The 21,186-nt window shown below is 33.0% G+C and overlaps 1 protein-coding gene across 3 annotated transcripts in view; it reads right to left on the bottom strand.

Annotated features, from left to right (window-relative positions):
• Sema3d (semaphorin 3D) overlaps window positions 1-21,186 on the bottom strand; it is a 192,299-nt gene that overhangs the window by 118,814 nt on the left and 52,299 nt on the right. For all 3 annotated transcript variants that reach the window (XM_047561877.1, XM_047561876.1, XM_047561879.1), the window contains exon 3: window positions 9,011-9,197. In XM_047561877.1, coding sequence (XP_047417833.1) covers window positions 9,011-9,161 — 151 coding nt within the window. In that variant the 5' untranslated portion in view covers window positions 9,162-9,197. The remainder of the gene's footprint in view (window positions 1-9,010; window positions 9,198-21,186) is intronic.

Here is a 21,186-nt window from a genome sequence, read left to right as displayed (position 1 = left end):
TATGTAAGACCTATTTGAAAAGAATTTTCCACCAAACAATAGTTGAATGAGTTTAATCTTAGTAAAAATTGTCTTTACTTAACCTCTGCCCATTCTTAAGTCCCTACCAGACTTATGCAGGGACAGACACAACCAAAGTATCCCATAACCTAGTTCTCCTTTATTCTTCCCAAAAGACAGTGATGACCTATACAGATACCAGTGATTTTACCTATCCCTTAACCCCAGGAAATTTTCTTATAATGACATTTGTATGATAACAAAGATACCTTCATTGTTAAAGTTAATGTAAATTTCAGTTGTCCCTCTCAGGATATATCAGCTGACTTTGGCACCGATGACATTTCTTTTCCTTTGTTTTCTTCATTTAACTCCTATATTCCATGACTCCTGTGTGTGTGTGTGTGTGTTTAACTACATACCTGACACTTTTCAGTTCAATTTTCTGCTTATTCCTTCTTTTTCCAATTTCCTGACTTGATAGTATCCCAGAACTTAAACTTTTTAAATTCTTCTCATCTATCCTTTGATTATCTCACAGTCTCATGGATTTAAAATTTTCTACATGATAACTACCAAATTAATATTGCCAATTTACATCTCCATGAATTCCAGATATAAATACTCAAATGTCATTGTGGCATTTCACTTAGATATCTAATCCTTATCAAACAAAATATGTCCACTTGATCTACCCTTGGGAGTACTTTCAATCTTCCTGTTTCAATTATTGGTAACTCCGGACTTAAGACACACACACACACACACACAAAAAAAAAAAAAAAAAAAACAAAAAACAAAAAACAAAAGTGAACAAAAAACTCATGGAGTCATATTTGACACCTCTCCCTCTCTCTTTCTTCGTTTCTAACCCATTGGCACATTCTATTGGCTCTACTTCATATTCTACTTCCACTGTTGTCATTCTGATCTATAAACCATCATTTCTCATTTAGATTATTTCAAAGCCTCTTACTTGGCTCTTTCCTTCTCAGTTTTCCCCTTTTCAGTGTATTGTCAACACAGAGTTCAGAATAATCGTATTGAATGAGTCAGATCATGTTAGACTATGATGAAAATTCTTCAGTAGATTCCCATAGAACTCAGACTAAATGTCAGTGTTTTAACAATGGACAACTGCTAACTCCCTGTTAATCAATCTTCTTTCCCTCTGTTCTATATTGTCTTCTTTAAAATCCTTAAACTTGTCAGACACTGTTGTTACCTCAGGACCTTTGCATTTGGTTTTGCTTCTGCTAGAAATTTTCCAGATATTTGCATGACTGGCTACAAACATAACTTTAAGTATATGTGAAATCAGTTTCTCAGTGAGTTTTTCCCTGACCCCCATATTGTCTACTGCATCTTCACCACCCTATTAGCTCCCCTTCCTGATTTATTTTTCTCCATAGTACCTATCACCTTCTATCTTGCTGATATGTGGTCTGATTTCCTTACCAGAATTATAAACTACACAGTGGCAAGGATTTTTGCCTCCTTTGTTTGCTAACATATCCACAAATCACCAGAACAATGCAAGAAATATAGTAGGCATCCACAAACTATTGTTATTAACTATTTACAGTTGAATATTACACCACAATAAAATTATTCTTTAATATTTATTCCTAGCTGCAAGAACCTCAGTTTAGTGAAAATATGTCTGGAAACCGTGTGAATCCATTCAACCATGGCATATCCCCCCAAACTAAATCATCAATGACTTGCTTCATATGTGGTGTATATAATGTATATATATAATATATAATATATAAATATACTACACCATTTATATATATATAGTATATATGAATTAGTACATATATAAATATGTAGTGTATATATATATATAAATTCTTACTTTAAGATTGATAACGTGTCTTCACTAGGTATTAAGGGAGAGATGTTCAACATAGGTCATAATTTCACATTGATTTGACAACAAAAATACCTGCTTTGAATTGCATCATTCCTGAGTGATTTATGGTTTATTTTAATCCATAAGAGGGCTATTGCAACTCAAAAACACCACTCCTATCAAGGACAACAATGAACTTATTATAAGGGCTTGTAAACACCAAAGACTAGTGCCTACTAAAATACCACAATGGTAAAAATAGTGGAAAATGCCCTCTATAAATTTGTAATCTATGAGCAGTTCTTACATTAGGGAAACTAACAATGATAGAAAGTACTTGGGAGTTCACAGGAGTAATGGTAATGTGCACTGTAAATTTCCAAGAAGGAATTACATAATATTTTGCAGACTTATTTACACAGAAAAGTCTTTGGTCTACAACAAATTTATTAGAACTAAATAAATCAATGTATGTGACTATCAGATTGCCAATTTTTTATGTTATCAATAAGCAAACCGTAGTATAGAAAATGAACATTCAAATATATCACAACTAAGAAAAGGAGTTATGACCTAGGTAGGTGGATTTCAGAACCTGCTCCCTTCAGTGCTATGTCATATTGAGTTGAGACAACAGACATGATATTAGATGAGTCAAATTGAAAAAAATTGATGAGTCAAATATCCAGGAATCTCTAGCTGAGACACATGCTGCATTTCACAGTTAAATTAATTTTTAACTATAAAATACAGATTTACCCTCTCATTTCTTGGAAAATTCTGACAAACCAAGAACCATTCTATCAAATAAAGTTAATGCTTAGTTCAAAGGTAGCAGATAAGAATTTAAAAGTGGTCTTCAAGTTTTTCTTGTCAGTGAAAACATATAATACCAATACTAGTGGAAGCTATTTGAAAAGAACATGCTGACAAAAAAATGGTAGAATCTTGCTTTTTCTGTATGTGTATGTATCTTGACATTAATGTTCCTCATTAATGTAACCTTTCCCTCAAGGGCATGATGAGGTGACAGGATCATGGGCCCTAGATATGATTCTGCTCTTTGATAGAGTCTCACTATTGGGCAAATCATTCAGGATCTGAGCCTTACATTTCTCATGTCTCAGAGAATGAAAACAAAGGTTTTCACAGTGTTGTGAAACTCTGCAGACATGATAGTCTGAGTAAACTAAGTAGACTCAGTCACTCTACTGCTTTGCAGTCTTCATGGCACTTACCACAATTTGAAATAATATTTGCTGGTTTGTTTACCTGTTCCTTCACAGTCTATGTAGGAAATAAATTCAAAGGAGACAGTGACTTTTCTCTGACTTGGAACAGTGCCTGGTATATTAGTGGCCAATCCATACATATTTGTAGAGTGGTTGAAAAACCATTAAATAAGTCACTTTCCTTTTCTTGCAGTTGCCTTTTACTTATTCATTTCTGTTTTATTTATTTATTAAGTTTTCCAAACAAGCAAAGATTCAATGGTCTATGCTACACAAGTATACAAATATCCTTAACACATAAAAGATCCCCAGTGATCACTGTCAGATACAATAGTTTATATTATTATGAGTTTAAAGTAGATCATTTCACAAAAATTATTTTTACAATTGTAGTATCACTGTAGAAGTCACTATGAGAATTCCAGTTTGTAGGGCAAAATATATGTGATCAACATCTGACAGAAAATCTAAAATATAGAACATTTTGACCTCTGGTTCCATATTTATTATTTAGGAAAGAGACCCAATATGCATAAATATGTAAGAATTCAAAAATGAACTGAGGGGAAATCTCTTTGCACAACAATAGAACCAAATAAGCTCCTGTGGATTCAGAAGTTCAAAGCTAAGTCTTTATCAAAGACCATTCTTTGGATAAAATGGTTACTGTGACTCTGTTGACCTTTAAAAATAATCCCTCAATATTATCTTGCAGCTGTTCCAAGTAGTTAAGGCTACTCATATCTTACATTGTGCTCTCTAGTTGGCACCTGAGGAGGCATGAAAACAAAGAAAACAATGATGATTTTGCACCTATAAAAATTAATCCAAAATTAATTTTTCATTTTGGCTGATTTTCTTCACATTCCACCAATGTTTACATGGCCAAGCATGAGCTTCTAGGCTCTCAATGTTACCTAAGCAAAGGGTAGTGCCTGCTGATCTCAATTCATTAGTCAGAATCTTAGGAGAAAAACAGAAAATGCCAAAGGAAAGTTGTGATTATGGTCTCAGAAGTGGAAATGTATTACAGAAGCAATTTTCCTCATCATAACACCAAATTAACAGTAATTTTATGGTTTTTTCATTCAGGAAAGGTTCACTCTTAATAGGTAACATGCCAGGATTTGAACTATTTTCCTTCTAAAGAGTCTGGATGCAGAAAAGGAGAACAGGAAAACTTGGTATTCTTGCAAGTGGATGGACTTCACAGTGCTGAACAACTGGTGATTTTCAAAAGTAAACCACTGTGTTCTTTAAAGTGGTTGGAAAGATAAATGCACAAAGCTGGTGGATTATTCATAATTCTCCTAGCTGAAGAGACTACTCTTGTTATTAGCATACAATCTAAAAATGAATGACTTTTAGCAGTTTAGGGAAGCTGTGTACGTATGTCTTGGGGGTGGGTTGGGAAATTATTAGAATTCCTGCCCTATAATGCAGTATCTATTATTAGTTACCAGTCTCTGATATGTAGATAACCTAAAACATTTGAAAAAAATATAAATTTGGCATGTATATTACATATAAGAACCAACGAAAGCATAGAATTTATTGCATTTAATCTAACAAAAAAATCACACCATTTCTACTTTTGTAGAAGAACAAGGTGCTTAGAATTAAGATTCTATAGATATACAAATAAAGTGAGATTCTTAGTCTTTATAGGATTGATTTCAAGGCCAAAATCATACATTAAGACAAGTTATTATTTTGAAATTACTAATTTGCCACATGAGTTAATTTTTAGAATCTACTCTTTGATGAAATTTTGATTATGAAGATAAATTACCACAGTCACATTTACTTTGTTTTCCCCTAGTAGAACAAAGAGCATTCAAAATTCAGTAAAACTCTTTTAACTCCCCCCTCCCAGTGATCTTAAAGAATGCACATGGCTTTCTTCAACTCCATTTAATTTTGACAACAGAAAATCACATAATTGGTTTCAGTCAAATCTGAGCATGATATTTTCTGTAACTTTAATCAATCTCATAGGTAAGAGCCTGATGGATGAACTACTTGTGTCTATAGTCCAAGATATAGGTTAGGAGCCAGCCAGGGGATGACCCAGGAGTTTAGCCATGAACTAACTTCGTGGCTTTGGCAAATTTTCAGTTTCTCAATATCTCATATCCTCAGATTGAAATGGGATGACAATCTCTTCCTCACAGGGTGTCGGTGACAATGAAATGAGATAATTCTCAAATAGTCATCATATCAATGCTTTCTTTGTTCATGATGAATCCTAAGTGAATATTATCTATTCTTGAAAGCTTATTTACAAATGTAATTTTTTTCTTTCCCCACATTTATCAATGTGATGTTTTGTAATATTCACTATATTATAGAAACCAGATAATTTAGTTTTTTTCTTATAATATCTTTATATTAAAATTTTCTGTACCACTTTTCATTGTTCAGCATGTCATTTTTATTCTTTTTTATAAAGGTAAGTTTTGTATACAATCAAATAAGCAGATGTAAAATTTGATGAGTTGTGACAGATCTGAACACTTCAGTGATCCACATCTCTATCAAGATGAGTATTTTTATAACCACAGAAATTTCTTCTTCATGGTCCCCTCTTTGCTGGTCATTCTTCTCTGCTATCTGCTCAAAACAATTGTGTTGATTCTTTTTTTTTTTTTTTTTTTTTTTTTTTTTTTTGCTACTGATTAGTTTCATCAATTCTAAAACTTCAGCTAAATAAGTCTACGTTTAATTGTATGGGGAACTGCTGAAACAAAACCTTTCAGTTTTATACTCCCATCAATGATGTTTGTGAATTCAAAAATATTTCCACATACTGAGGGTATATGATACGGCCAATCTTTCTTAAAAATATTATAGTTATTCCAATACTATTTTGTTGTAATATTTATTGGTATTTACGTATGGACTAACGATGTCGAGTGTTTTTCAAGTGTTTATTGGCCACTTGTGCATCTCTGTGAGTGATGTCAGTGCGGTTACTCTAGAGTTTATGATTTTGTTATTATTCATTTGTTTTAGCTTTTGTTATTTTATTATTGATTTGTTTCTGTACATCTATTCTGGATTAAAGACTTTCTCAGATATATTTTGTGAATATAGCTAGCTTGTCTTTGATAAGCAGAATTTTGTTTTAATTTTTCTGACATATAGTTTTAAAAAATCTTTATGGCTGTAGTTCTTCTGGGACCTGCCTATGAAATTTTTGTTTACTCTAGGGTTGTAAAGATATTCCAGGTTTAGAATTTTAGCTTTTACTTTTAGGTAGATGATCCAACTTGAGATATTTGTGGGGTAAAGACTAAGGTTCAGTTTTTTTCTTTATGGCTATGAAGTTGTTACAACACCATTTCCTTTCTTCGCAGACTCACATGTGTTTCTTATAAAAGTCAAAGACTCTCTAAAAGTTAATTGTAGCAGATTGTATTTTACATAGATATCCACAACAATCTCTACAGGTCACACTGCTCTTTGCATATGTGATTTGCCCTATTTTCATTGAAAAGTGCAGTCTCCATGTTCTCCTCTTGAACTCTAGTGTTGCTTTCAACCAATAGAGCATTCTGGAAGAAATGCCACGTGGCTTCTGACGGTAGATCTAAGAACTCAACATAAGCTCCCTTATTTGTTGAAACAAATGCACTTGAGGTCCTGGACTATTTTTAAGGAAGTTCAAACTGCCCATGTAGAGATACTCTTTCTGAGATATCCTGAGGTTATTTGAAGGATGAGATGCCACTCGCCAGACCATCATCCCAGTGTACCTACGTTAGAGAGTACACAGCAGAATTACCCAGTTGAGCCCTTCTCAGTCTTGACCCATAGAAATGGGAATTGATAATAATTGGTTTATAAAAGCATTGAATTCTATGGTGGCTTGTTATACATCAATATATATCCAACTTTTATTTTGGTTTTAAGAATGGGGCACTTACACAACAACAACCTAAAACGTGGCTTTGAAGATTCCCTTCGAACAATAGGGCTTCTAAGAATCTTAAAAATTTATAAATTTATAAATCTACATCTAAAAAATTATCTCTGGTTGTACTGAATTTTGTTCGGTAATCTATAATCTTAAATGTGTGCAGCAAATTCTAGAATTCAGATATGTCTTTTATCCCCAATATTTCCATCTAGTTTCTTTTTTCTAGTTGTTTTCATTCTCTGCTAAGATTCCGTGTTAATTCATTTTGATAAAATTTTCCTTTAAGTTCTTGAAAATACATCTGTTTTAAAATTCCTCTCTGTTAATGTGAACATTTGTATCATCTTATGTGAACTTTCAGTACCTGTACACTTTCCTCATTATTAAATTTTCTTGTTTCCTTGTATGTCTAGGATGTTTTCATTGTATCTGACATGGTAGACATTAAATTGTTTAGGATCTAGCTGTGTTGGAGATATTTAATTTAATGGCAAATCAGTATGATCCTTTTGAGGCTTATTTTTAAGTATCTTTTTAAAGTCAGGATTAGAATATCCTTGACTTTGGGACAGAATATTGCAGGTCTTAAAATGTGACCTTTCAGCAGGCACCTGAGTGTCAACATGTTTGGTGAGGTCTTTTTGTTCTAGTTGGTCAGAGCTTCTGTATTCCAGCACTCTTGGATCTTCAACACCTTACATGGGCTCACTAATACTCTATTTGCCTTAAACCTTTCTGAGTCTTACCTTTAGGTAGCTTCTTTATTTCATTTCTGCTACCTATTGTTCAATATCTAAAACTGGTTGCTTCATGTAATTTATCCATTTGTATATTGCTTATGGCAAAAGATATAATACAGTACTAGTTACTCTGTTATGCTTAAAAACTTTGGTCTTGTTTTTTATTTGTAGCCTGTATCTTACCATAACTGTTCATGTTCATGGGAAGCCAAAATAATTTTAGGGGAATAATACAAATTTAAATACATCTATGAATAAGAAATAGATGATACACAGATGTATCTTTCAATTACTGATAAAACAAAATATTAATAAATTATAATTCATGAGATCAATGTTTTTAGATAAAAATCTCATCCTAGATTGCCAATAAATATACTCCTAATTTAAAGGAATTTTAAACATAAAAGTAGATAAAAAAATCAAAAAATAAAAATTGTTCAACTAATTATGAGATGTAAATTACAAGCAAATGGCAACATGTTAAATGTGCAATGGATAGGATATACTAATTTTATTTTCTCTTACATTTGATATCCAAATATCTTTGATCATATATATTTAATTTGAACTGGAAAAATGTCATCTTGAAGATCAGAAGACATTAATTATCAGTGTAATTTTTACCAGAATTCAAAATAAAGAAGGTGACTCTCTACATGCCTTTCGCTACTTGAGGTATTAATGAAGCCCAGTGCATATCCTAGAAAAGTAAGCAAAAAAAAAAAAAAAAAAAAAAAAAATCTTTGGACATGAAACTTGGGGAAATGGGGAAAAAGCTATGTACAGATGTACACATTCACACAATGACCAACAATCATGCTTATAAACTATTTGTTTATGTCAAATGTTTAAAAACAACTGAGATTTCATTTCTTGGTTTTTTTTTTAATGTCTTTATATTTTAAGCCTATGGCATTGTTTTATTATATTTCAAAACATGTATATATACTTGAGATCTTAAATTTATCACAGTGTTAAAATTTTTCTGAAAAAAAAAAGTTCATATGAAACGCAAAACTGATTACAACTTGCAGAACAAATGGGACTGAGAAGTGTGCTTGAATAGTTTTATCAACCTTTTTCCTCACAAAATAAATAATTGGTCTTTGTATTCTGTGTGAATATTCTTATTAACTGAGCCAACACTACAAGCATTTCATAGAAGTCAATATGTATTTTTAAATAAAAGAAATACAATAATCAAAGAGGACATTCAGAAATCTTAATGATGAATGTAAAATATTTACATATTTACCTTTGTAGCTTAGCTTGAGTCGTGGAATATTTTGTTTAGAAGTTCCAATGACTGGCAGAAATAGCACGGTCATGCTTAGCATCATCAAAGCCTGAAAAAGGTAAAAACTGTGGCTTCTGGACTTTGTTCTTTCATCTTTATTGGCATCCATGACGAAAACAATGTTCTCTTTCAGTACTAGTGAACTCTAAAAGAAAAAAAAATTTAGAAATTTATTGCAGATTTTCCTAGATATACTATATTATAATTTTCTGATTGTATATTGAATTTTCAAAATAATTTCTTTTCTTGCTTGTTCTTACTGTATTTTTCTAGAGAATATGAATTCAAAACTCAGAATTGTCTTTACTCCAATGTAGAAATGAATACACTACTAGAAATTAATCTATTTTGTTAATAATTGTATTTTCCTCTACTAAAATTATTTTTTTGTTTTTATTGAGAATATCTGAGGATTTTTGATAACTTCGATCAGATGAAAACACTGGTAGCCGTCTATTTGTATTCCATATCATCCCGAAAAGGAAAGATCCTCAAAAAAAAAAAAAAAACAGACACGAGCTACTGTCTTGAAGGAGTTATTCTCTTACTTCTGACTTACAAGTTATTTTAAAAGGCTACTTTAATTGGGGAGATTAGATGAAATCAGATCCGGTCCTTCAGTACAGAGTGTAGGCCTGAAACATACCATCTACTCGTTACCATTTAGGGCAGCCCTGAATAGAAAAATAAGTTTTAAAGTATAAGAGTTAATAAAAGGAGGAGATCGTTATTAACTACACTGCCATAAATAAGGTGACTTGGTTGTCTTCGTTAAAAATTGGAGAAAAACAAAAGATACATTTCCAAACTAAACCTGATATTAAAAATTACAAATAATATTTGTTGAAGTGTATGTACCAGATACTTTTTAAAAGTAGCCTACAGACTAAATGGCTTAATGCTAATGGCAATCATAGAATAGGTAGTTATTTACCACATTTCACACTTGAAGTAACTGACATACAGAGATAAATATTTCTTCCATGGTCACATGGCAAATAAGACAGATGGAAACATTTGGTTATGACTTTAGATGGAGTCCACCTTCTTAAGATCTATGTCTCTGGTGTTTTCATTACGGTAGAGTTAAGTGACCTCCAACTGCTGAGGGAATCTTCAACTCTTCAACTTCTCTTCCTTCTTGAAGGTACTGCTTTTTTTTTTTCCCACCCTAAGAAATAGCCCATGGAAAGAATCTTGCTATACTGACTTACAGGAGGAGTCTGCATGTGTTACCTGCTTTACCTGTGGTTGAAATATTGTTTTGTGTCTTCCTTGCTGATAATGTTAGCCATAATAAATATATATTAGACTTTAAATAATTTTCCAATTATTTAACATTCAAAATAAGAATTTTATACCTATTCTTTTGTTTTAAGAGATCTCATGAAGGCCGAATTTTGATTAAGCAAGAGAAATTCTCCATTGTACCAAAATGCCTCAGAGACTTTGAATATCAAAGTTCCAGTTACCTTACATCTTAGAAGTGAAAAATCATCTCATGAAGTAAAACAAGATCAAATTTTGAGGTGTAAAAATTTATGTTTATGAGTGGCAAGCATTTAAGGATAGACAAATCTTATGGTAAGTTTCTTCATGAAATATTAAGCATAATATTTCTCAATTGTTTTTATTATTTTCAAAGGTATCTAGGTATCAAATTATTTCATAACATGTGAATATTTAATTCTTCCTATAGATTAATACATACAAATTTATTTTGATATTAATTTAAAGATATTTTATTAAATATGACACAGCATATATTTTATTCACATTTACCAGAGATTTCATGAAGGTTTCACCCAATTAGTTGTAATCTTGAGAGACAACAAGAATTTTCTTCCAATCAAAAAGATCCATATACAGCAGTGCTTTATGAAAATTTTTGTTTTTAAAACTTGAATTAAATGCATTTGAATATAATACACAAATAAAATCCTTAAATAACACATTTGCAATAAACCCTAAAAAATCATATTATTTTAAACCTAGAAGGAAGACATATTTAAGCTATTGCCACAAAACAGAATCACTTTAGCTGATCTATAGAAAGAAGTTATCAGATTAGACTTGAATCATGTTTTGAATTACTCAATGTTTTAAGAAATGCATCCTGGCAACTTTTAGTTTGACTTGACATCACTAGAAATAGATGCATTCTTTGACTTACAGATCCTTCTTAAAAAATTCCTGTTTTTGGACAATCGCCATCACCATTGTTATATATTTGCATCTTAACATACATATATTTACGTAGCTGGTCATGATATTTATATGTACATACGTGTATGGTTATATATATTATGTAATTCTTATCAGTCGTTAGCACTATAAGTAATCCTCAACTATTTATTAAGGTAAGGAAAAAGATAAGAATTGTTACTGAGGGAGTGATTAATTATATAGAAATAACAACAGTATGAGAAAATGATTCTAAAATTGAGGCATGTATAAGGCACTATGAAAGAGAACTTAAAAGAATATTGCATATGTAAGCACAAGGCCCTGGGTTCAATCCCCAGCATTGCAAAAAAAAAAAAAAAAGAGTATTGCATAGATGAGAATATTTGATGGAAGACAGAGAAAACCAGAAACAGAGTTCCAGAAATAGTGATACCTGGCTAACGGTTCCAGAAAGGTTAGGCGGGCAGCATCATGGACTTAATGAGAGGACTGTAAGGAGAAGGAAGGGAGAGCATAGTACAAACCAGTGGGGGTGGGAGAAAGGGGACAGCAAAGAGCAACTTAAGCTAACTCTTAAATTTGCCTCATGCCTCTTTGGGCACCTAAAATATTATGACTCAAAACAATGCATCACTTTTTACTGCCATTGGTATTTGATCATGTGTGCTGGTTCCACATTCATCAGGGTTTCTCTAATCTTATTTTCCTGTTCATTTCACTTTTACCTATTTCATCATGCTAGCAGGACATTGGTGTCTGACTGCAGCAGACCCTCAGCCTTGACATACAAATATGCATTCCTCTCCTGCCCATACTCTTGGAAACAGTGAGAGGTAAATTGAATGAGCAGACTGAGTATATTCAATTTCTCATTAGGTAGTTTTTCTGATCACTTTCACCTGCAATATATACTACTTTTGTTCCATGACTTATAACAATGTATAGTTATGTACATAGGCAAAAGAGAGAGAAATTTCCATATGTGCATTTTATTAGAAATAATGACCTCAGTACCGGACATCTCCTGGAAATTAATGACTAGTTTGGGTTAATGGCCCTTGGCTATGTATTGAGATATCTACTCCTCCAACTGGTCATTAATCGCTAAGACATGCCCTGTGCCTCCGACATCATAAGTTAAAAAGATTGATGTTTTGGTTTTCAATGAACAGTAGTCTTACTGTCCACTATAACCCAACTCATTAATATTGTTAAATAAGTTAAAAATCAAAGCACTGATTTCTTCACTACTATGACATTCTGGTAAGTGCCTACACGTGCAGAAACACATGTGAAGAAGGAGGAACAAAATGAAGCAAAAATCCTGAAAGTGCAACAACTTTTTAAAAAACTTAGAATATTTTTTCTACTATAAAACAGTCACTTTATATAATCTCCTCCCTCTGATTTTGTTTTTCTTCCCAACAATCTTTTGAATCCAATAGTTAATCTTTTAATTGAGATAATTTATGTGTTGAACATCTTGCCAACAACCTTTCTACTAATGAATTGATATTTTGCTATCTTTGTGTGTGTACGTGTGTGTGTGTGTGTGTGTGTATGTGTGCACATGTGTTCTGTGTACACATACAGAAGCATGCATCCTACATCTGGGAAGAATTATGAAGAGAAGTAGGTGTGATTTACCCAAAGTGGGTAGATTTAGGGAATTGCATAGGTTATACTGCATGCTACTGTCTGTAACAAGCTCGACCTGGAGCCAATTAACTGCATATAATCTATTCCAGATGTTCACTGGGACAAACGGCACTCTTGGGGATCTTCAGATGTGGAGCCAATAGGGAGTGTTCTGATTATGAGAGTTTTACACACTGTTCCACTAAATCAGAAATCCAAATGCACAATCTAACACTCAGGAAGACCTTGTGCCATTTCCCTAGGGAGCATAAAGAGAAAAGAACTCATTTGTTGGATAGTAACTCATCAAAAAATTTATTTGAGTAGCAAGAGATATAAAATTTTACATATGAACTTCATTGATGTGACTTATTTATTAATATTGATTTGTTCCAAAAACAGTAAGGCAAGATGATATACTATTCATGTGGAAAAACAGCTCCTATCCACGGGACAATAATTAAAATATATAAGAAGTCTTCACATGTAAAAACTTGAAACATTTAAATTGAGGATTCACTCTCAGGTTTTTGTGTGTGTGTGTACACTTAGGAAGGAATCATCATTGTTTTAATTTTATAAAGAGTTATTTGTTCTTTCTACCTAAGTGGTGCATGTAAGGTCACTTCAGTTTTTTGCCCAACTCAAAAGACACAAGGCAACATGACTACTTCCAAATTAAAAACAATATCTGTACGAACTCACTTGGGCCAAATTGCAGCTTGTAATTTTGAGCTTTTGTTTGGTTAGATGGTTTTCCTGGAGGGTACACCAGACTGATCAATTATTGGCACCATTACTTATGGCATGGTTGTTGATGACAAAACAAACAGCAATTATAAAAGAAACTTGAGAGCCAAAGAGGCAATAGACATAAACAAATGAGAGGCTTTATGGTTGCAGAGGGCTATTATACATCCAATTAATCATGTGCAATAGTATCAAAGCAGGAAGCCAGTGGTATGCCAGAAGAGTCCCTGGGATGAAGTTGGAAACACCAGAACTCTCATTTAAATTTACCTTTATCTCATCCTTTCAAAATTTTTCTATTTTCTATTTTCTAATATACACAATATCCTACTACTTTTATATAATCAGTGGTATGCAATCATTGCCCAAGTGTATATTGCTAAGAGTAGTAAGTAGAATTTACAAGGCAGTAACTTTTGTTGAAGTATTTAATTGTCTATTAATGGACTTCATTGCCTTCAAAGTGTCATGACTTTGCCTCATTTGATATATTCCAGTGGAGTCTGGAAGACCATCTGACTCAGATCATGAAGAAGACTTATGTTTGATTAAATATTAATCTACTTGCTAATATCCTTATGATAATAGCCAGTGACATTACCCCACACTCCAAACTAAGTACAAACATCATCAGTTGTGGAGCTGAGCTAAACTATTTATCAGTAAAGATAAATTACAGTAGTTACATCCTTTTACTCAGTACTTTAAACATGATGTTGCGTTTCTAAAATATACTGAAAGTGTATTGCTATATAAATACTTATCAACCAAGCACCACTATTACATATTACGTGGCTTTGCAAGCCCACAGTCATGTACTTATAGCCAGATCCAATTCTCTAGGATCTATCCATAATGAATTCAATAGAAAATGATATAATAGTGAGCATACACATGAGTGACCTCTTTGATTTAATACTGTGGATTACATTTTTTTTTCCTGAACATAACAGTAGCAAAATCAATGTTTAACTGAAAAGAGGTTCCAAAGAAATCAAGGGCCTCCAAGCTTCAAAGTGAAAAATATTTAACATGTTTATAGCAATTAATTAAACACTACAATAAAAGACTTCATTGACAATATCATTGGATATTCCTAAAACTCATAAATTTGCTGTTCAAAGTAGCAACCTGACAGTTATCAACTTGCAGGGTCATAGAAAACACCAATAGTAAGATCATAGTATTTATTATAACCATAATGTTCATTTCTTACTGTGTGTTTATTATCGAGAATTTTTTATCTCTAATGTGCTTGAGTCCTTTCACATTTTAGGAAAAGTCAAATTATTATATTCAATATGTTTTAATTTGCTATAAAACTTCTACTCAATCACAAGATAAAATTATGATTCAAAGACAATTTATAATGTCCTGAATGTATGCTTATAGTTTATAAGGTCTGGAAAATAGAATTTTCAGGAAAACATTGTTTCAAGAATATGAAGATAACTGAAGAAAATAAGTTTTTATTTTGGAGATTAAACAAATGAATAAGCAAGTCAATAAACAAATTCCATTTCTATAGTGTAAAATAGGAGAATAAAATTGATGGTTTGAATTCAATTAATGGAGGATAAGAAAGACACATATGTGGAGAGTCTTGCAAGCCACTCAATTAAATTACACCAGATAATTTATCAAGAAAGGGAAAATAACTGAAAACCCAATAAAATAGTAACTTCATGTAAAAATTTAAAATACAATTAGAATAAACATTGGTAAGAATATGTAATACTTGAATTTAATATTTTCATTTGTATTAAAAAGACTAAATTAGGTTTCTCTTACTGTCTTTTCCAGAAATTCATACTCACTTACAAACCATGTTTAACAAAACTTCATTGTTAAGACCCTATAATTATATATCAAACAGAGTAAAACTATGAAACATAGTGGGAGCTAAACAATTATTTTTAGTTTATTCACTATGATAGTCCAGAAAATAGGAAAGCACTATCTCCAAACTGAAAATAAAAGGTAAAGTTTGATATTATGTTAATATTCAAGTAGTTTTGGTAAGTTAAAAAGAAAAAGAAGTTTTTAAAATAGTATTTTAAACAATTCCAAATCTATAAATTTCCAAGTATTACTCTTTTTTTTTATTATAAACAAATAGGGTACAACTTGTTTCTCTGATTGTACATGAAGTAGAGGCATACCATTTGTGTAATCATACATTTACATAGGGTAATGGTGTTTGATTCATTCTCTTATTTTTTCCTTCCCCCCCTCCCACCTCACTATTCTCTCTATACAGTCCCTCCTTCCTCCATTCTTGCTTCCCTCCCTCTCCCCATTATGTATCATCATCCACTTATCAGGGAGATCATTCGTCCTTTGGTTTTTTGAGATTGGCTTATGTAACTTAGCATGATATTCTCCAATTTCATCCATTTGCCTGCAAATGCCATAATTTTATTATTCTTTATGGCTGAGTAATATTCCGTTGTATATTTGTACCACAGTTTCTTTATCCATTTATCAATTGAAGGACATCTAGGTTGGTTCCACAATCTGGCCACTGTGAATTGAGCAGTTATGAACATTGATGTGGCTGCATCACTGTAGTATGCTAATTTTAAGTCCTTTGGGTATAGGCCAAGGAGTGGAATAGTTGGGTCAAATGTGGTTCCATTCCAAGTTTTCTAAGGAATCTCCACACTGCTTTCCAGAGTGGCTGCACTAATTTGCAATCCCACCAGCAATGTATGAGTGTAACTTTTTCCCCAGATTATCGCCAACACCTGTTGTGGCTTGTATTCTTGATAATCACCATTCTAATTGGGGTGAGATGGAATCTTAAGAGTAGTTTTGATTTGCATTTCTTTTATTACTAGAGATGTTGAACATTTTTTCATATATCTGTTGATTGCTTGTAGATCTTCTTCTGTGAAGTATCTGTTCATTTCCATAGCCCATTTGTTGATTGGGTTATTTGTATTCTCGGTTTACAGTTTTTTGAATTCTTTATATGTTCTGGAAATTAGTGCTCTATCTGAAGTGTGAGTGGCAAAGATTTTCTCCCACTCTGTAGGCTCTCTATTCGCACTGCTGATAGTTTCCTTTGCTGAGAGAAAGATTTTTAGTTTGAATATATTCCAGTTATTGATTCTTGCTTTTATTTCTTGTTCCAAGGGAGTCATGTAAAGGAAGTCTGATCCTAAGCTAACAAGTTCAAGATGTGGACCTACTTTTTCTTCAGTAAGATGCAGGGTCTCTTGTCTGATTCCAAGTCCTTGATCCATTTTGATTTGAGTTTTGCGCAGGTTGAGAGATAGGGGTTTAGTTTCATTCTGCTGCATATGGTTTTCCAGTTTTCCCAGCACCATTTGTTGAACAGGCTGTCTTTTCTCCATTGCATGTTTCTTGCACCTTTGTCTAGTATGAGAAAATTTTATTTATTTGGGTTTGTGTCCGTGTCCTCTATTCTCTACCATTGATCTACCTGTCTATTTTGGTACCAATACCATGCCGCTTTTGTTACTATTGCTTTGTAGTATAGTTGAAGGTCTGGTATTGCTATACCCCCTGCTTCACTCTTCCTGCTAAGGACTGCTTTAGCTATTCTGGGTTTCTTATTCTTCCAGATGAATTTCATGATTGCTTGCTCTATTTTTATAAGGTACATCATTGGGATTTTAACTGGAATTGCATTGAATCTGTATAGCACTTTTGGTAGTATGGCCATTTCGACAATATTAATTCTGCCTATCCAAAAACATGGGAGATCTTTCCATCTTGTAAGGTTTTCTTGAATTTCTTTCTTTAGTGTTCTGTAGTTCTCATTGTAGAGGTCTTTCACCTCTTTTGTGAGATTGATTCCCAAATATTTTTTTTTTTTTGAGGCTATTGTGAATGGGGTAGTTTTCCTAACTTCTCTTTCTGAAGATTCATCACTTACATATAAAAATGCATTAGATTTATGAGCATTGATCTTATAACCTGCTACTCTACTGAATTCACTTATGAGTTCTAAAAGCTTTCTGGTGGAATTTCCTGGATCCTCTAAATATATAATCATATCATCAGCAAATAGGGATAGTTTGAGTTCTTCTTTTCCTGTTTGTATCCCTTTAATTTCTTTGGTCTGCCTAATTTCTCTGGCTAGAGTTTCAAGGACAAAGTTGAATAGAAGTGGTAAAAGAGGGCATCCCTGCCTTGTTCCAGTTTTTATGGTTTATGCTTTCCCTTTTTCACCATTTAGAATGATATTGGCCATGGGCTTAGCATAGATGGACTTTACAATGTTAAGGAATGTTCCTACTATTCCTATTTTTTCTAGTGTTTTGACCATGAAGGGGTGCTGTATTTTATCAAATGCTTTTCCTGCATCTATCGAAATAATCATGTGATTCTTGACTTTAAGTCTGTTGATATGGTGATTTATATTTATTGATTTCCAAATGTTGAACCAACCTTGCATCCCTGGGATAAGACCCACTTGATCGTGGTGCACTATCTTTTTAATATAATTTTGTATGTGATTTGCTAAAATTTTGTTGAGAATTTTTGCATTGATGTTCATTAAGGATATTGGTCTGCTATTTTCTTTCCTTGATGCGTCTCTGTCTGGTTTAGATATCAGGGTGATATTGGCTTCATAGAATGAGTTTGGGAGGGTTCCCTCCTCTTCTATTTCATGGACTACTTTGAGAAGTATTAGAATGAGCTCTTCTTTAAAGGTTTTGTAGAACTCTGCTGAGAACCCATCTGGTCCCGGACTTTTCTTTGTTGGTAGGCTTTTGATGACCTCTTCTATTTCATTGCTTGAAATTGATTTATTTAAGTTGTGTATGTCGTCCTCATTCAGTTTAGGTAATTCATATGTCTCTAGAAACCTGTTGATGTCTTCAAGATTTTCTATTTTGTTAGTGTATAGATTTTGAAAATAGCTTCTAATTATGTTTTGTATTTCACTCGAGTCTGTTGTGATATTTCCTTGTTCATTCCGAATTTTAGTAATTTGAGTTTTCTCTCTCCTTCTCTTTGTTAGTGTGGCTAAGGGTTTATCAATTTTGTTTATTTTTTCAAAGAACCAACTTTTAATTTTGTCCATTTTTTCAATTGTTTCTTTTGTTTCAATTTCATTGATTTCAGTTCTGATTTTAACTATTTCCTGTTGTCTACTACTTTTGGTGTTGCTCTGTTCTTCTTTTTCTAGGGCTCTGAGGTGTAGTGTTAGGTCATTTATTTGTTGATTTTTTCTTCTTTTATTGAATGCGCTCCATAAAATAAATCTTCCTCAAAGTACTGCTTTCATAGTGTCCCAGAGATTTTGATATGATGTATCTTTGTTCTCGTTTACCTCTAAGAATTTTTTTATTTCCCTCCTGATGTCTTCTTTTATCCATTCATCATTCAACAGCATATTATTTAATCTCCAGGTGTTGGAGCAGTTTCTGTTTTTTATTCTGTCAATTATTTCTAATTTCAATCCATTATGATCTGATAGAATACAAGGTAGTATTTCTATGTTCTTGTATTTGCTAACATTAGCATTGTGGCATAAAATATGGTCTATTTTAGAGAAGGAACCATGTGCTGCTGAGAAGAAAGTGTATTCCCTCTTTGTTGGATGGTATATTCTATATATGTCTGTTAAGTCTAAATTATTGATCGTGTTATTGAGATCTATGGTTTCTTTGTTCAATTTTTGTTTGGAAGAATGTGCAGTTGTGAGAGAGGTGTGTTAAAGTCACCTAGTATTATTGAGCTGTGGTCTATTTGATTCCTGGAATTGAGAAGGATTTGTTTGACGTACATGGATGAGCCAATGTTCGGGGCATAGATATTTATGATTGTTATGTCTTGCTGATTTATGCTTCCCTTAAGCAGTATGAAATGTCCTTCTTTATCCCTTCTGACTAACTTTGGCTTGAAGTCCACATTATCTGATATGAGGATGGATACTCCAGGTTTTTTGATGAGTCCATGCGCATGGTATGTTTTTTCCCATCCTTTCACCTTTAGTCTGTGAGTATCTCTTTCTATGATTTGATTCTCTTGCAGGCAGCATATTGTTGGTTTTTTCTTTTTAATACAATCTGCCAGTCTATGTCTTTTTATTGATGAGTTCAGGCCATTAACATTCAGGGTTATTATTGTGATATGATTTTTATTCCCAGTCATTTAATTCATTTTTGTTTTTTGACATAATTTGTTTTTTCCTTTATTTGGCTATTCCTTTAGGATAGTTCCCCCTTTGCTGATTTACATCATTGTTTTTCATCTCTTCCTCATGGAATATTTTGCTGAGAATGTTCTGTAGTGCCGGCTTTCTTTTTGTAAATTCTTTTAGCTTTTGTTTATCATGGAAGGATTTTATTTTGTTGTCAAATCTGTAGGTAAGTTTTGCTGGATATAAGATTCTTGGTTGGCATCCGTTTTCTTTCAGAACTTGAAAAATGTTGTTCCAGGCCCTTGTAGCTTTTAGGGTCCGGGTTGAAAAATCTGCTGATATCCGTATTGGTTTCCCCCTGAAAGTAATTTGATTTTTTTTTATCTCGCAGCTTTTAAAATTCTGTCTTTATTTTGTATGTTTGGTATTTTCATTATAATGTGCCTTGATGTGGGTCTTTTTCATTTTGTATATTTGGAGTCCTATCAGCTTCTTGTACTTGATTTTCCATTTCATTCTTCAGATTTGGGAAATTTTCTGTTATTATTTAATTGAATAGATTGTTCATTCCTTTGGTTTGTTTCTCTAAGCCTTCCTCAATCCCAATAATTCTTAAATTTGGCCTTTTCATGATATCCCATAACTCTTGTAGATTCTCTTCATGATTTCTTACCATCTTCTCTGTTTGGTGAATTTTGTTTTCAAGGTTAAATATTTTGTCTTCAGTGTCTGAGGTTCTGTCTTCCAGGTGTTCTATCCTATTGGTTATGCTTTCTATGGAGTTTTTAATTTCGTTTATTGTTTCCTTCATTTCAAGAATTTCTGTTTGGTTTTTTTCAGTATCTCTAACTCTTTATTGAAATCATCTTTTGCTTCCCATATTTGCTCTTTTAACTGTTGATTGGTGTGATCATTCAAAGTCCGCATTTGCTCTTTCATCTCATCCTTTGCTTCTCTGATCATTTTAATTATGCACATTCTGAACTCCCTTTCTGACATTTCTTCTGCCACGCCGTCATTGGATTTTATTGATGTATTATCTAGGTATGTTTAGTACATTTTCTTCCCTTGTTTTCTCATATTGCTCAGGTATCTACTCCTCTAGTAGTGAAACTCTGAGATAGTATAGATTTCCCCTATTGACTTATAATGTCCCTGTAGATTTCCAATAATTCACCTCTATCTCTGTGCAGAAGTCTCTTGTTGGGCGACCCTTTCTGAGAAGCTGCCTGTGGTCTGGGCCTGCTGCTCAAGCTGGGGGACCCTAGCTCTGTGTGGAAGCCTCTCTCTTGGCAGCCCTCCTCTGCAACTCTGCTGGTTGTCTGGGTTCACTGCTCCAGTGGGGGAGTCTTGCTGGGAAACTCTTCTCCTCAAAGTTCCCTGAGTTCCAGGACTACCGCCCTGGCTGGGGAGCCTCACCCAGTGGGAGAGATCACAT

Source organism: Sciurus carolinensis, chromosome 8, assembly GCF_902686445.1.
Source record: "Sciurus carolinensis chromosome 8, mSciCar1.2, whole genome shotgun sequence".
Classification (NCBI taxonomy): Eukaryota; Metazoa; Chordata; class Mammalia; order Rodentia; family Sciuridae; genus Sciurus; species Sciurus carolinensis.
Note: the sequence above shows the minus strand (reverse complement) of the source record. Positions and strands in the feature narration are given on the sequence as shown.